Genomic DNA, 18,060 nt, shown 5'->3' with positions numbered 1-18,060 from the left:
GCCTTAGCAACTATCTAGAAAACACTACAATTTCTTCAGACAAGCACTTGGTCCACTCTACCATTTCCACCTAGCATACATATATGGAAGCGTGCTTGCGCTTAGATGCGACAAGGCGCGTTTGAGCGTTCTAAATGGGCTTCAGAATAGGAGCTAAGAAGCGGCTTTAGAAGAAGCGCGAATGAAACGACCTCCCTGGAGCTGTTGAGAGAGTTCAAAACTGATTTCGTCACTCGATCAGCGAGGGCAGCACCAGTCGCGCAAAACACCGTATCGGTTTTTCCCGCGCAGCTTTGTTCGGTATGTTTCCGCGTGTTCGAATGGTGGGGGCTACGTAACGAATTGTGCGACTCCGTGAAATTACACTAAGTATTTACGTGTTTTTATCTTGCTGCTGCGACAAACAGATGTTGGGCTTCGGGTAACTTTTGTTTACAAGGCCTGTTTTTTTTGCATTCACGTGTCAGTGCACCTGCGCTATCACAGTCACAAACAATTGTTTTTGCGCCAACTCATTCGACTCGAATATACGCAATGCGGACGCCGCTTTTCTGCCACCCCTTTTAACACTCGGGAGAAAGTCTCGATAGAGCAAAGGAAATGCGGAGCCATCACAAAAGGACAACCGTTCAATTCCATTTGACAAACTCCCACCGCTTCAAGCCGACGAGTTTTCAGTATAGCGGTAAGGGTGAAACCTGAGAGAGGCTGGCGTGACAGCTGTGGGCCCTAATTTTATAAGCCATTTCCAATGCCTGGCTTCGCGCTACCAAAACTTCCTGGTGTGGCCCCTCATGTATTCAGCGCTTTCCGGACTCCGTATAGTCCGCATTCGGTGTACGATCCGCAGGGACAAATTAGGGTGCAGAAGTTTTGTAGCGAAAGCTGCAATGGCTAGTCAACAGCGCATTTCAGGTGGTCCGCGCTAGTCACTTCTGCACAGGCTCCGTAACCATGGCAACCAGCCGCACCGAGTCGCATGTGTTCACCGCGCGCCGTCGCCTCGCCGGTCTCCGCGCAGCGCCGCGCGTGACGTCATCACTTAGCTATGCGCCTCTCTGCGCATGCGCTGTGCTCAGCGGCTGCGCAGCGGCGGAGGATATGGCCGCAGAGCGGCCGCTCGCCCTGGGAGAAGGCGCAATGGAACAAGAAGACGCGGCTGGTGGATGGTGAAGACGCTCGGCGAGACGTTCTTCACTTACCTCGGGCGTCTCCGGCCCGCGCTTAGCTCTCCGTGCTTCATTCTTACGTAGACGGGCAGCCTCACGCCAGGCAATGACTTCGGGGTCGGTAGAAGCAGCTTCCCGTAGGCTCTGAAGATGCCGATTGCTGTACACGCGGCAACCAGCAGCGTCTTCTTCCATTGCGCTTTCTCCCAAGGCGAGCGGCCGCTCCGCGGCTTATATCCTCCGGCGCAGCCGCTGAGAGCATAGCGTGTGCGCCCTTCCTTTCCTCAAAATCGTCGGCGTCTGGAACGTTCTCAACGCCAATGCCAATGAACAAAATGGACGCCGACAGCTTTCGCTTTGTATATCCTGGATTAGTTGCGCTAATCCACATTCATTTTTTGCGATAATGTCTGCACCCGATGTATATACCAGGCGTTTCAGGGAAGGTGATCAGTAATTTTTAAAAGTAAAGTTTTGGAGGTAACGAGAAGCAACTTGCGGCATAGTAATATGAGCGTTAGTGGGGCGTCAAAAAACCTGAGAATCATCATAACTAGCTAGGTGATTAACTAAATTCTAATAGATAACTTTTTAACTATTACCAATAGGCACCGGATTGCAATTAGAGATTTGTAGCTGGACGATAGTAATAGCCATATCAATTTTTAGAATTTCGAAAACGCCATTCCTCTCGCCGTTGTGGCACGACAAAATTTGGCTATTTGGTCTAGTTGCGCCCACTGGAGTGGTTGCTTTGCCTGCATACTTTTCGAAAGCGCAGGTATTCTAGCACGATGTAGCCAAATTTTGTCTTTCCACAGCGGCGAGAGTAATGGAGTTTTCGAAATTCTAAAAACTGATACAGCTATTATTAACAGGCGGCTACAAATCTCTAATTAGAATCAGGTGCCGACAGGTAATAGTTAAAATGTTAACTATTAGAATTTAGTTAATCACTTAGCTAGTTAAGATGATTCGTCTAGTTTTTGACATCCGCCAACGCTGGCATTATTATGCCGGAAAAAGTTTCTGTTTACCTCCAAAACCCTATTTTTAAACACGAGTGATCACCTGCCCTTAAACACCTGGGGAAGAGCAAATTTCGACTCAAAGTAAGTTTTAATGCGTAAGCATTGTATCGCTATGTTTGACGTTTCTTGTCACCACGAGCTTGTCATCACGATATCGTTCGAACGAATTGAGTTATAAGAAAAGGAATGGTTGCATTAGATAGAGCATCAAAACATCTCGCAGGGGAAATCATGAAGTGCATGTGAGGTAATTAGTTAATTCAATAGAACCAAAAATGTAGAAAAGTGGGCGGGGCCGGCAAAAAAGTGGCGTCAAATTTGAAGCTGAGTAAAGAGAGGTAAAGAGGTGCAAAGTCGGGCGAGGAGGCGTCAATGCTTATGCATTCCTTCAACGCGGATGCCGCAGTGATCTCATAATTTTTTATATTGGCCACGGATGTTTCAATGGAGCAGCCCAGATTTTCTTCAGATCTTTCAGGAAAGACAGTTTACATCCGTGCACTTTTTTCATCGACGTCACATTTTTTTCTCGCCTGCTTGGCGTGGCTTTACTGCCTGTACACTCTCCACCACACTGTGCTCGAAGGCTGACAGCAGGGTTCTTCACCGTTTTGCAGCCATTGCAACGGTTCTCCAAGAAGGACTACGACACCTCCGGGGTCATTCAGAGTTTTTTGCATGTGCTCAAAGATCCAAGCACTGGAAAATAGCCACTTTAAGTACGCCAGCAGTATTTACTTCTATGTGGGAGCTGATTGCATATCGGAACGATTTCGCTAGGCGTTTAGCAATGCAAAATATCGTAACTCCAGTCGCGTCCCCTTTCTTCCATTTTTTTTTTACTTCGACAGCCAAGCTGGCCTTCTTCAGATATGACAAAAGACCTCAGAAATTATATCATGTGTAGTCAGCACCCACAGATAGTCTGCACCGCGTGAAATATCAGCTTTTAAACATATATAACCCGCTGCTTTGGCTCAGTGGTTAAGGCGCTCGGCTACTGAACTGGAGTTCCCGGGTTCGAACCCGACCGCGGCGGCTGCGTTTTTATGGAGGCAAAACGCTAAGGCGCCCGTGTGCTGTGCGATGTCAGTGCAACGTTAAAGACCCACAGGTGGTCGAAATTCTTCCGGAGCCTCCACTACGCACCTCTTTCTTCCTTTCTTCTTTCACTCTCTTTATCCCTTCCCTTACGGCGAGGTTCAGGTGTCCAACGATATATGAGACAGACACTGCGCCATTTCTTTTCCCCAAAAACCAATGATATATAGTTCAACATATATAGACAGCGGACAAGAGTCCAGAAAATACGGTAGATGTAAGTCAGCGTTACCTCAGTTGGAGATGGTTCGACCAGGGACGGATTTATAGTCCATCTTGGAGGGTGCGAGACGGGGGGAGGGGGTCAGATCAAATTTGTACGATCCCGTTTGAACCTACAATTCCCCCTACTTGCTTTCTTTCTTACTCAAAATTTCTCGCCTTTGGGAGGGGGGGGGGGGAGAGAGAGAGAGAAACGGCCGCTCCCTGGGACCCCGCCCACCTCATCGTAATTCCGCCCTTGATCCAGGGAAGCTGCCTTCAAGCGTTCCGTACTTCGGCCCTTGTAAGCACCACGCAAACAAACACTAGTTGGCAACAACAGCCCATGGCCTGCGCCACCACCTATGCGAGTGGCTTAAAAAGCAGTTCATCCACCGATGCCAGGAGTATGAGGCTTCGTGTTTGGCTTGACTGACGGTGGGCCGGGAAACGTCTATTCCGTCGTGCACGGTCATGAAAACTTTTATTCAGTGAAAGGGCAGTTTGCAGACCAAAAATGGCCCTTTTCATAGGGAGAGTCCTTATAGTTCGGAACAATCACTGCTGCGCCGGGATGCGGCCCCTAGATCGGCCCCCCGTAGCCGCGATGGTCTCCACTTTGAGCAGAATAAATTATTAGTAATGCAGCATTTTTTTCTTAAGAAATTTAGCGTGAGTGGATGTTTGGTTCGTATGAAATTTAAGAAAGCGTTTTTTGTTTTTTGCGGCTGACTTCAAGGAAAGTCGTACAATTAAAATCACGGTTCAATTCACGTTTTCGACCGAACACGAGCCAAGCGAAATATGAAACCATATCTTGCCTTCATTCCCGCGGTGGATGAAGTTACGCGTCGACTCTTTTTCCTTTAGGTATGTATGGGGAATTATCATGGTACTCTCCCACTGACCAATCACAGCAGTAAATGAAATCAACATTTTAATATTGTGTTCTATTATAAATCTAAACCATAAAATTCTTGCGCTTATTAGGATTGTATAGCTTATTTACATTATTATTATTTACAAAATACTGCGGACACTGAGTCCAAGCAGGGTGGGCGAACAAGTCAATGAAACCACAAAGAAAACGCAACACTTCAAAAAAAAAGAACCCAATATAGCAATAATTTGTTAAAACTCATGGGACAATGGTTTAATTAGCTGATTCCAATCAGTCATTGTGCGTGGAAAAAACGAAAACTTGTGTCTGTTCTAGCGAATATAGGGGTTAGAGACCTGGAATGGTGTTGACGAGTTTATGTGGTTGGGTGCCGGCGTTAAGAATGGTGAGGGATCTAAACCAAGTTTGTTATGTAATAAGAGAGAAATAAATTCTAACCGAAGCTTTCTTCTACAATATTCAAGTGGTTCAATTTTATTAACCTCCATTAAAGTAGTTGGGGAGTCAGTCCTTGCATATTTATTAAAAATAAACCTGACAGCTCTTCTCTGTATTCTTTCTAGATTTTTAACGTTAGATTTAATATACGGGTCCCACACTATGCAGGCATACTCGAGTTTAGGTCTAATTATTGAAGAATAACAAAGTAGCTTAATGTTAGAAGGGGCATTTTTTAGTTTATGTCTAAGCAGTCTTATGTCTTAAGCATGTCTTATTTTAGTTAACAAGAAAAGCTTTAATAATTAACTATTTTCTTCCCACGGAGGAATTCTGTGCGGCGGTCATGGACCTATACGCGGAGCTTCCCTGCAGATTTCAGTTGTATCCGGCAATATATGACTTCATCCCCCGCATTTTCAAGTGGCGCATTGCATGAGAATGTGCAATTTTTTTCAGGTTCAAAATTATAGTTCCGAAATGCAAGGCTTCAATAAAACTGTTAATACATTTTCGGCACACATGCTGCTGGTTTTCTCCAACAAAGCGCACGATATGCAACTTGGTGTTGAGTGCACAGCCTCCTGCAAGTTGTGAAAATAGTGTCCATTTCGACGTAGATGCTTGATGTGGCCTGCTTCGCCTCGGAAGTGTTTTGTGGAGATCTACCGCGTTCCCGAAACCAAAGTCTTCTCTCCATTCGTTATCTATATCAGGTCACCAACGTGCTTTTATCACCACTTCATTTTTCTGTATTAAGCTGAACACCAAGGAGAATTGAACATCTAACAGACTTTTAAATAGTAAAAGGCAGCGTTTAGCAATACATATCGTTGATACAGTGACGCAGCCTGCCTTTCTTCTGCTCTGACGTTTTATCTTCCTTTTAGGTATCATCGACCATCATCCTATTTGTTTCAGGGGAGTTTCCTGTGGGCAAATAGAATATTATATTACCGCTCAGAGTGCAATCTACCGGTTGTTTCAGCGAAAACTTTCAAAAATTAGAAAAAAAATTGGCTTTCTGGGGTAAAAATATGGCTTTTGCGGCAAAGTATTACCAGAGTTGGCGGACACAATAAAACCAGCCAATCATCTTGAGTTGTAGGCTGGTTAACTAATTTTTAACAATTATCTTTTTAACTAGTGGAGTTCGGCGCCTAGTCGCAATTAGAGATTTGTAGCCGGTCGTCAGTAATAGCCATATCAGTTTTTAGAACTTCGAAAACACGATTACCCTCGCCACTGTGGCTCGACAAAATTTGGCTGCATCGTCCGAAAATACACGCGCTTTCGAAAGCATGCAGGCAAAGCAACCCCTCCAGTGCATGTAACTAGTCGAAAAAGCCTAATTTTGCCGAGCCACAGCCCGAAAGGTAATAGCATTTTCGGAATTCTAACAATTGATGTGGCTATTACTAACGACCGGATAGAAATCTTTATTTGCAACTAGGCGCCTAACTCTGTAAGTTAAAAAGTTAATTATTAAAAATTAGTTAACCACCTTACCACTGAGGATGATTCACCGGTTCTCTTGTGTCCGCCAACACTGGTAATACTATGCCACAAAAGCCATATTTTTACCTCGAAGAGCTTGTTTTTGAAAATTTTGAAATTGTTCGATTAAACACCCGGTTTATTGGCAACATTAGACTGTTGTGCTGTGCTTGACGAAGCTGTTTTTTGATAATAGTTTGTGGATAATAGTGTGCAAAAAATAAAGTATTGGCACCATCGGTTCCTTACTGCTGGTTGCGTTGTGGCGCCTTCATGGTTGTACTTCGGCGAGCTCTTACCGCAGTCTGACTCAAATTGAAGCGGAGTCTGATGGCATCATAGGTTGGGCTAAGGTTGGCAAAAGCAAGAGAGAAAGAGAGACCACTTGCCTCTCGGGTGAGTGGCAAGAAGAACGACCAGATGCCGCCAGGACTCCTGGGCTGCCCTTTCTTGGTGACCGCAACGAGGCCGGCGCTCATGTAGGGCAGCGTGAAATCGATCACGCGCTCACGCGTTTCGGTTATGGTGATGTCCGCCAGCCCCAGGTGAGCTTTCTGCAAAAAGGGAGTGGAATAATCTCACGAATAAACACTCTCTGGCATCATTAACACAGGTGAAGTTTCGAGACAAATAACTGCCGTCAAAGAATTGCGTAATTATGTCTTCCCGCAGAAAACTTCCCTGTCAATGCTATTTTGGCCGGCAAGTAACTTTTTCAGTGGGAACAGATGAGACATGCATTATTTCCAAAAACAAGTAACACCAACGGAACAAACAAGAACTTTCTGTTGAGAAAGACAAAAGAAAGCAAGGAAAACTGAAACGCTGAAGCCAGAGTTCTTATTGGCCATCCTGCACAAGAGAACTGGAGCGGAGGGATAAACTAACACGAAGAAAGAAAGAGCACGATGCTAACACTAGAGCAAGCGTGCGGCACTCTGCCAACTTTTTCTGCACACTTGTAAACCTCAGTACAAAGAGAGCATAATGACAAACTCTCTGACGGACGATGATATTCGTCCACTGTCCAGGCAACTCCCATTGTACATTTGTAAAGACACTCAGGTGCAAAGCCTGGCGATGGTTTTCCGACATTTACCTAGGGGCGCATACAAGGTAATTCATATGAGTTTCTTTCCAAGTTATTCCGGTAGGGAGCGTACAAAGTGTTTAGTTTCACGCTAAACTGGCCATTACAATTTGCGATAGGACGTTTCCCTGATGATACTTTCTGATGACCCGGCAGAGTCGTGAGGCAAGCGTGGGAAATCAGAGGCTTCACGATTGAAAGACGTCCTGAAGACGTCAGTACTACCAACTGTAAGTCCAGCTAACGCCGAACAAACTGCCCTAGGCGAGCCGCCTTCAGCTTAAGACGCCTTCAAAAGCCCCACACACTCGACTCTATCTTCAACGCATAGAACCCCAACGATATTTAATCACCACATTACCGAACAGAATTTACCACCATGCAGCATACATCATCTGCAGAAATTTCGCAGAAGACTTACTGTTCGTAATTTAGCAATAAGAAGTGTCAGGTGAATGAGAACAACGTTGATTTTAACATTTGTCCAGATGGAATGGTAGAGCCCCGTATGATAAAGCCCGTAAGTTGTGCTAAGTATAATTTCGCAAAAAAGTACTTTGCTTGTCAAACTCCGGTCTCAAGAAAATAAACCGCAGGATGGAAAAAAAAAAACGCAGGAGCCGCTAAATTTACCAGTAAACGAATGGAATGAGTTGTCGCCTATTATCGCCGTTTTGACCAACTTATCATCATTCCAAGCGGCACTGCTAGCTATTTAAGACGCTTTTAAATCTTGTTGTGCTGTTTTCTTATCTACTGCATAGATTTTATTTTTCATGCTTTTTTGGTGCCATCTGTGTGTCTCTGACATGGCGATTCCGGAACATTTTCCCTTTTGTTATTTAGTTTTTGATTTACGTTTCTTAGTTTCGTGCATTCATGATCAGTGTTATTTCAGCGTCTAGTTTTTGTTTTCTTAAGCTGTGATGCACTGTGCACTTGTTTTTAAAACTATTACCATGACACCACTGTTTCCTTTGTCATTCTTTTATCACAGTTCAGTTACTGAATTGGATTTTTTTGCCTACTGGAGTTTGTTTGCCTCTTGCCCAAATTTTATTCCAGCTTGCCGCCCATGTTATTTGTTACTCTGGCTTATCCTGATAACATCATCTCTTGTCCTGTTCATAACAATGACTCTGTTTTGCTTTCATGTCCCCACCTCCCTGTGTAATGCCCTGCTGGGCCTTTGGGACATTATTATAAATAAATAAATAAATAAATAAATAAATAAATAAATAAATAAATAAATAAATAAATAAATAAATAAATAAATAAATAAATAAATGGTGTGCACCTCATGGCAGCAGGAGATATTTTTGGGATTGCGTGCCTGTTTGCTTCTGAAAACAAGGCGAAGTTCGCGTTTCTGGGTGTTTCCTATTAATAAGTGTACTATAACTGTAATGGGTTGTGTTATTCACCGCTACTTAACGATAAACAAATAAATGAGGCTAATTCTGGCTGACATATGGCAGTTGCAGGAGCTGTTATTTGCGATGATTTGTGCAAGCACTTGGCGATACACAAGCAAGCGCAGGTCGTTTTGAAGCATCACACAATCTTAAAGCCCTGCGTTAGGAACCTCATTTCTAATACCGGTCACATCGTCAAACGATGCAGAATGCTGCTATAGATGATCGCTTGTACTTTAACTGTAAAAATAACAGAATTTATGCTGCGTGGTTAACTTACCGTTAAAGTGACATCATACAGACGTCAGGTGTACTGATGCCTATAGGCTTGAATGAAAAATTATCTGAGAAGGAACTACGTTGTTTCTCCCGCATATATGTAGCAGCCGCGTTTGTGGCGGTTAATTTGTGTGCTCACAGCTGAAAATAAAGCTTTTTTTCGCAATAGGTTCAGCGAAAAGGAGAAACGACACGTATGCGTAACGTAAGCAAGATGTGGTGGCGCTGCCGTCACCAGGTTCTAGTGATTGGCGAGCGTACGGCCCATCGGAACGCATGTAAACAAGTTTTTCAGAGTGGTTTTCTGATTTCAGTCAGTACTTATGCGGTCGTCCCTTTGCTAATAAAATTCGAGTACAATCTAGAACAGCTGAGACCGCGAGTTGGACTAATTAGAAAAGGGTCACGTTTGGCAAGAAAACCTAGCGCAAAAAAAAAGCGCTGTGTTTGTCGACTCTTTCCTTTTTCCTTTGCATTTTGTCATGTAGTCCTTGCGAAACATGACCCGAGAACAAAATATGTAAGAACGAGACGTCATTTCAAGGCCGACATGCTCTGGAGCTACCCACGGCACAGGGCAGGAAATGGGGTCACAGAAAGACATTTAAACAAAACTTTCCAAAAATGATTTTCTCTGCTCACAGTGCATCCACGAAGTTGGCCTTTCGAATGCGGCCAGCGATTATTTTTAAAATTGGCATGAGAAACAATGCAACGTTATTTCATAGCTGATATCTTTTTTAAAACATCTCGATACTTATGTGTTGCGACGCAGTAGATAAATACCTCCCAGAGCATCTAGCCGATCAATAAGCTAGTGTTTCTATGAATCGTTCAAGCTTCTAGCTGAAAAGCTGTGTAGCTTTCCTGCTGTACAGAACGTAGTGGCGTATCAAAAACTTAATTTAAAATTACCAGGAATCGCTGGGCACATGGCTCTAGCAACAAGCTCAGTGCATAAAGGATTGGCGAACAAGCACTTGTTTCCATTCCAAACCCAGTCCAACGCAACTCTGCACTGTGAAGCTATGGCGCCATCTATTTCATCTCCCGCAAGGCAGGTGGATGGCCGCGTATATAGTACGCAGATGGGAAGAAAGGTGGCGCCACAAACCTGGCGCCGTTAAACTTCGCATCTCAGGAGCCACCTCTATTTGACTGCCTGCCGCTATTCGATATCGCACGTAATCGAACTGCAAATTCAGTAAAGAGGATGAAGGTGCCGCCACGATCCTTCTGGAGTCATTTTGTGCAAAAAAGATATGAATTTATTTTCCTTCTATGCGCACCGTACTCAAGGTAATTTTTATTTAAATGAGTATTTAGGACGCGTTATTTAGGGAGAGTGTTGTGTTTTTTATTTTTAAACCAGTAGTCTGCAGTCATTTTGCAGCGTTGAGCTCTGCTCCTTACCAATCATCTAGTTTTTTTTTTTATTTCATACGTGCTTGGTTAAATGTGGCATTCAGATGTGTCATCCATCAGCCTTGAGTTCCTGTAGCATATGCCTTACTTATGGTATAATTTCCTGGAAGTTGTCTAGAAGCATTAAGTTTACACTTGCATATTTTCATTGCCTAAAGAGTTATGTAATCTGTGCCGCCTCTTGTTAACTGTGCTTACCTACCAGGTATTTTGTTTTTCTGGGATGTAGAAAAATATTAGAACAATAAGTTTTCATGTGCATTTCAATGAATTTACCTTCCGCATCAAGTATATTAAATAGGGCCGAATTCGAGGTGCACTTCTCTGCAAGCTCTTTTGAAAGCATTGGAGGTACTAGAGATGCATACAACCCAACAACAAAGAGGCAGATGGCGTTTAAAGGAGGCCCTCCACACAATATCATTGGCCTATTGTCATTGTCATGCCCACTAGGTCAACCGCCTTGCACTTGACAGCGTGCACCTGCTCGTGGGCATAGCAGGTGCAAAGCGCTTGAACACAACGTCATGAAAACAGGTCAATGCAATAGGCAGGAGGACCTCCTTGGATACATTTGCCCTTTCATTATTTTGTACCTGACTGCATCAACCCTCAATGTAAAGCTTTCACAACGCACAGATGCATACAAGAGGGGCAGAGCAACACACCAATACAACTCATACACTATACGACCTATACACATATAGAGGAATAGACAACTATAAGCTGTCTGAGTGTATTGGTCCATCGTTTCAAAATAGCGAGAAACCAATGGGATTTCTATTTGTTTCTCCGATCTGAATTTTTGATATGGAACAGACTTCTCTAATTTTACACAAAGGGCACATTCACAGTCAACTACCCCTTTTTTTTTCATTTTCCCAGCCATGCACTGAGCGCTTAGACAGCATCTGTTTCTCTTACATGGTTGGAAGGACGGGCCCAACATCAGCTCCCAGTACCTTCACTAGGCGAATACCCGTGGCTACGTTATGGATGAAGTAACAACAGAGAAGCACATATCCTGAAAACGTCCCAGATACACTAACAAATTTTTTTCTGAAAAGACAAGCGTGCGAGAGTCCTCGTTGACTAGAGGCTCTATTTCCCGCGAAATTTCGCATTTATTGTTGCTTCGTTCGGAACACCCTAATTACTGAAAGTGTAGACAATCGTTCGATATCCCGATCAGTATGCACAATTAATGGCGGCGGCAGGAACTTGCGAGCCATTGCAAATAAGTCAAACTTACACCCGATATGACTTCTCCCATCATTCCGTTCCAATGTCCCGACTCGTTTTGCACTCCTCGAGAGCCATCTGGAGCCACATACAGCTCGTATGTGAAGTCGAGTTCCTTTGACAGCTTGTTGAGCAAGTCAACGCAGAAGCCGCTGTACTTCGTCTCCCCGTCTTTTTCTTCAACCATCACGAATGGGCTGACCTGGAAATGACAAGTCAAGAGATTTGTGATTTCAAGAGCAGACGACATCGGCAAGCACTCTCTACACTCTAAAGAGGTACGAAGGCAGTCTAGTAGTAAGTGTAGGAAGATCAGGAGTTATATAGCTCTTGTACGGCCTCACAGAGCTAAACTTCGATGCAGTACTGGTACGTATATCATGTTACAGGGCAACTGCATAGGTTTTAGAAACCGATGAGCTTAAAATGGTTGAATATGTGAAACTTGCAGGTAAGGCCTATTGGATGCGAGGACCTATTGGGCTAGAATTTGAAATATTGACGTAATCACAGATTAAAATCGCGACGACCTTCAAGCTTCTCCGCAGCGCACAACGCCAAGTGGGGAGAGCCTGAGGACGTCATCGAAGGTATCAGTACATTTCCGGCGCATAAACGCCTACTTTGAAGGAAAAAAAAAAAGCCCCTCGAGCGTTGTTTGGAAGCATCCAACGAGGTACGGCAGGGTGTGGCTGACGACAACGGTTATTTGAAATCATACCTTGCGTGACGTCACACTAAACTTCCCCGCACTCCGATGCTTTGAGGAGAAGCACAAAATTCAATCTTCGATTACGTCACTATTTTAAATGCTAGCGCGAAAACACTTGGCATGCTTCCCCTACAGCCTCAGCCGATAGAGATTTCAATCCTTGAATATTGCAAAATTCTCAAAAAGTGATGCAGTTGCCCTTTAGTGTTCAGGCTACAGCGGAAACCTTAAAATCTATTGAGAACGTACTCTGCGCGGTGTACTAAGGCGCACCGCAGAGCCGGTCCAGGTGCATGCATAGGCGATTTCCTGTGCCGCTGGTCCAGAGACCGAAGGCACTGCTAATGGAATTGTGATGTCGTCTTTCAGCGACCCGTATCGGCAACGAGATGCTTGCACATAGGTTCAGAGTACGAGAGAGAGAGTAATTGCAGTCTGAGGTACTGGCAAATAGCATGGCAGATAACTAACGAGCCAGCAACTGATGTTGCCTATTCCCAACTTGCGTCGCGGCGGCTTCCTTTGACCGCGACTGCGAAGCAAGTTGTCAGGAAACCGTCTTATAGTTGGGTCTCTACCGCGCACCATTTTTATTTATTTTTAGCGTAATTTCCAGCTGGTCCTCAGTACCTCTGCTTGTGCTTCGCTTTCTGTGCCCGCGGTGTTGCGGCAACTCTTATCTAAGCTTTCTGTGCATTACTTGTACAGACACCTGACGCTAAAAAAAAAAAGAGATGAAGTGCCTTCGTAGTTACAATTATCGCTAAAGCATCTTTTGATGTCCAGAAAACAGCGTTATGAATTACGCCGCCATAAATCTCAGCCGCCACGATCTCAGACTGCACACGGGATAAAAGTCGATGGAATAGCGCTTGTACTGATAACAGCTTTTGAGGGGATGTGGACATCTAGACACTTTTAATAGCATTATTTTTTCTAGAAAGCAGCGGTTTGTACGGGTTGTTTCACACTCACAGCCAACTCGTTACTTAAATAATCGGATTCAGCCAACATTTTTTGATAATTCATGCAACCGACGGCCACCTTAGACAGCACCACTCTCTCTCCGAACAGAGCAGCAGTCTTTTCAACTCGCATGAATAGTGGTAAAAAAAATGAAAACCAATGGATGACAGCGAGGCGCTCTAGTAATCCTTACACGCTTCGCTAGGAACCAAACAACGTGCGACATCTGCTAGCATTCCAGAAGCTTTTGCTAGAAATCATATCTTTAGGAGAATCCTGCCTTGTGGGCTTCTTGCGGCACGAAAATACATCGAGACTGCGTGCAAGCAATATCGCGTTTCATTCGCCGAGAGTTTTGTTCGGTAGGGGCAGTGCCTTTCCCATCTACCGGCTCCGGGGCTAACTTTCTTAATTCATTGATTCATTAGAAGAGACAACGACAAAAGCTATCTCCATCTAGTGGCTCTAACGTGCAAAGGTTTCAGGGTGTGGCATCTAAAGCGCTGAACGCTGTTTCAACGCTTTCATATGGCGCAGCTTGCTTTTATTCGCGCTTATTATGATGATGAATTAAGGCGATGATGATTAATCATCACCATCATCACCTTTCAAAATCAGAGATGATAAGAATGTACAGTCGGGGAAACCAGTCTCTGGACCACAGGTTCTCTAACCGAACCCATTACCTTTATTATTAAACTGCCGGCTGGAGACTACCCCTGCGGAGTTGAAAGAACAAAATTTTGACTTTCACCTCCGCAAGTGCGGTCTACAGTCGTCAGCTTATAGTAGGGGTATCGGCCTCGTTTGTGGAACACGTGGTCCAGAGACTTTTGTCCCCGACTGCACACCACATAAGCACTGGGACTGTCGCTTCCCGTTGTGGTAATGAGAAAAGCGAGACATGTGTTTTCATGTGCTTTCACAGGTGCGTTTAGCTTCTTTATATGTTTGCATATACTTTACTACCCACTATATTTGAATACATTTAGCGAGAAACAGCTCCGAAGATTCAGAACAATATACATATTTGGTTGTGTTCCTTCAATGACACGCTAAATTCCAGGGCCCTCACTTGAAATGCATCGAATGATTTATGCGGTTTTCAACATTTCAGTTTTCTTAGTTTATGGTTGTCTCCAGAAACCGGTGTATTAATCTTGCGTGTAACAACTCTGCGAGAATCGCAAGTTTGCTATCCTACATACGTTTCACAGGGATTCTCTGGTGTTTAACAGCGGAAAACGTAACAATTACGGTCCATGCGGTTGTAGCGCCAAGTCCCATTGAATATCAGAATAGCATTTTTTCCTCTCATAACCATGGAGTTTAAGTGTTAGTTTTAAAAATCTGTATTACTGCCCAATCAGGAAATTTAAAATCCTCCAATGATGTCATTCAGAATATCAACGCGATGAAAATATCAAGCTTCATGTTTTGTGCCTAACGCGACATATAAACCTAGAAGCAAGCGGGAAAAAAAGTAGTGACATAAGAAAGCTTTCAAGTACAGTAAGTTGCAAAGATTTTGCGTTTCATTTCATTTTCACACTTTTTAAAAACCTGTGCCGATCGTACCCCAAGTAACGTTAGTTTTTAATATCACAGTATGCTCTCTCTAAGCAAATTCTTCGTTTAATACACACATAATTCAGTAGAACGGTGCAAAAGAATGTATGCAGGTTTGAATCCATTCTACAAGAGAGCCACCACGTCACGTGCATTTCAAATCAGTGGAGTGCAGTGCACAAAAACATAAGAAAATATCAGGGCTACTGGAACAGATTTGTGTGCTTATATAAAGCACTGCTTAAATACGTAGACAATACAGTTTACAGCCCTTCTTATGTCACAATATCTCGCGAATGGCGCTCTGAATTGTTATATTTCTCATCTACCGTTGTGTTAGCGGTAGCAAAAGGACTTCTAGTCCTCTTATTGTTTATTAATATACTTCGTTACGACACTTACATCTAAAAATGCTATTAACTAATCTAAATAATGTAATCTCTGCTAGACAACAACTTTGTTAGCGCTGTCTCGCAACATTGATATAAAAGCACAAGTGAAGGAGCTCAGTGAATCTAAGTGTTAATTTGTGTGCACAATACGAGATATGCTAGGTAATTTAACCGTTTCATTAATGTACAGACATACTTACTGGGACTATTACAACCTTGAAGACTTCATCTTCACCGTCCTCATCTTCATCCTCGTCTTGGGTGATATTCAGACCAGTGGAAGGAGCCCACGTTCCAATCTGTTGGAAATTTGAAGGCTGATATGAAAACATCACAAGTGGGAAATAGCTAAGTGAGCAGCCTCAGTGAGTGAGTTAGTGTGTGTGTGTGCGTGTGCGTGCGGGTGTGTGTGTGTGTGCGTGTGTCCGACCAGCCGACGAGCTAGAAATTTAGAGCATTATAGCTATACCTTGATGAACGAGCATAAACTATCGGTGTATCGGCGTGTCAAAAGGTTACATTTTCCACTCTTTGTCCGGAAACTCCGCACCAGCGAATACCGGTCGGCCGATATTCGGACACAAATACGTTCTGACCACAGCGAGTCTGAATTGCAGAACTTCGGGTATAGAGGCAATTTGCGTTCCTCCTGCATGGTAAAGCATTGTGTTTTGTGGGTCGGAAGGTCGAACCCCGGTAAAAAAGCACCCATGAAAAGATGCAAAAAAGCCTAGTTTCGGGATTGCCATTTTAATAATTGCAGCAACTCAAGCGTTATGTCTCTGCCTATTACGACCGGTCAGCGTTTCCGTGCCGGCCAGTCACGGTGGGATTTTAGGCAATTTAAACTTTGTCTAATTTCTATTGGCTAATATGTGGTCGCCGTATTTCTCGCGGGAACGTACATACGATAAAAATTGTGTACCGGTTAAACTCATGTCAGATGTCAGCGACGTTTTGCGTAAGCAAGCATGTCGTAAAAAACCCTTTGGCAAATATTACTGATCTATTACATATATTTTACATGTCATATATGCTACACGTATAATACATGTATATTGCATATATTTCTGAGATATTACTGATATCTGACATCTACTGATATTGTATCGTATAAGGTCATCACCAGGGTCTCGATTTCACTGTCAATAAATTCTTCGCCCTCTTACTCATGTATATGTGTTGAGTGTCACCCATTTTTCCTCGCATCGCTTTTTTTTACTTCGTTTATGAGAATAACGCCGTTTGTTGAAGAAAAAATAACTAAAAGAGCGTAGGTCATGCTGATTTTTTATTTTTTTAGCGCAACAAAAGTGGAGGAAATACACAGAAACAAAGGCAATGAACGAAATGCATGTATTAAGTGTTCCCTACGGCCGTAGAAATTATGAAAAAGCTCCTATTGCCTACGATCCTTACAAATAAAATGAAGGAACCGTGCATGCAGGGTCAAACGATGCGTGCGGAGCCAAACGAGGCACAAAAAAAAATTTTATTCACTACAATATACTCTTTCACGCGCAAGAACACCGAAACCTGGCCGATTTAAAAAAAATAAAAATACGAGGAACGCAAAACGTTCAGCGAAAATGTCGTCCTAAACACGCTCGTCATGCTTCACTCGTTTTGGGTCCTAGCGCTGGTGCGGCCTTTTTGATGTTCAGTGTTGCTTTTTGTTGTTGTTTGTGATATGCGATTCACACAAATAAAAAAGTTCATCTATCCACCAATGCCTGGCCATTTTGTCGGTGGCGTCTCTTTTAAGTATATTCGGAGGCCATAAGCTTAATATTTGAGAACGGGATTTCTGATGCCAGTTTACTGATCGATAGCACTAACAGTGCTTCCGGTTTGGCTACGTAATCCTTGCAAGCAAGACATGATTCGCTGTATGCGGTCCTTCTAGAAGACTGGTAACGATACTAAGTTATCGCTCATACCTCTTCTAATCCGTCCAGGCCAAGTTCTGTTACGTAGAGCTTGAAGTCGCTTCTGACGCCCTTGTTATCCAAGCGCACAATTCCTGTAAGGCCGTCAAATTTCATCTGAAAAATAAAATGTTAATTGACTTCACAACTTCCTTTGGCACTTTTTTTGCATTGAATTTTATTTTACTGGAAAAACTGTCACTTTCAATAAGAAAGAAAGACTTCTGATCCGAAAACTTGTCTGCCTTCCCTAAGAGACTCTAGAAGGAGTGACAGAATATTAATACTTTTCTAGCAATCACCTAAAGCCGGCAGTTGTAGTTTTCGAACTAGAAGTTACGAACTACTTCCCCAGTTCACTGTAACATACGGTGAATCATCATTAACAGGATGACCACAACGTTACATCAAGTGACTGGGCCTTCATACTGTAGAAATTTTTTTTCGGCGTTCTTATGCTAACAATATTTGTGATACAAGCGCAAGGCCTTCCAAAAAATGAGGTTACTGCAAAGTTCAGAAAAACATCACATCATCTTTACAGAGTATCCAGGGTAACATTAGCCAAGGGTTAAAAAAAGAAGATATTTGAGGTAGGCCAGGGAAACCGCTTACATACACCTACCAACCGACTTGCGCATCATAGGCAATTTTTTGTGTTGCAATTAATTAATTAGCAATAAAGATAATTTTTCTAAATGCGT

General features: G+C 43.4%; 1 protein-coding gene across 1 annotated transcript in view; it reads right to left on the bottom strand.

Annotated features, from left to right (window-relative positions):
- Nucleotides 1-18,060, bottom strand: part of LOC144098953 (glutamate receptor ionotropic, kainate 2-like) — a 112,348-nt gene that overhangs the window by 29,732 nt on the left and 64,556 nt on the right. The window contains exons 7-10 of the mRNA XM_077631941.1: nt 17,369-17,473; nt 15,629-15,727; nt 11,800-11,991; nt 6,728-6,892 (exon numbers count right to left, since the gene is read on the bottom strand). Coding sequence (XP_077488067.1) covers nt 6,728-6,892; nt 11,800-11,991; nt 15,629-15,727; nt 17,369-17,473 — 561 coding nt within the window. The remainder of the gene's footprint in view (nt 1-6,727; nt 6,893-11,799; nt 11,992-15,628; nt 15,728-17,368; nt 17,474-18,060) is intronic.

This window comes from Amblyomma americanum, chromosome 7 (genome assembly GCF_052857255.1).
Source record: "Amblyomma americanum isolate KBUSLIRL-KWMA chromosome 7, ASM5285725v1, whole genome shotgun sequence".
In the NCBI taxonomy this organism is placed as follows: Eukaryota; Metazoa; Arthropoda; class Arachnida; order Ixodida; family Ixodidae; genus Amblyomma; species Amblyomma americanum.
The sequence above is the reverse complement of the archived record's forward strand: the minus strand, read 5'-3'. Positions and strand labels throughout refer to the sequence as shown.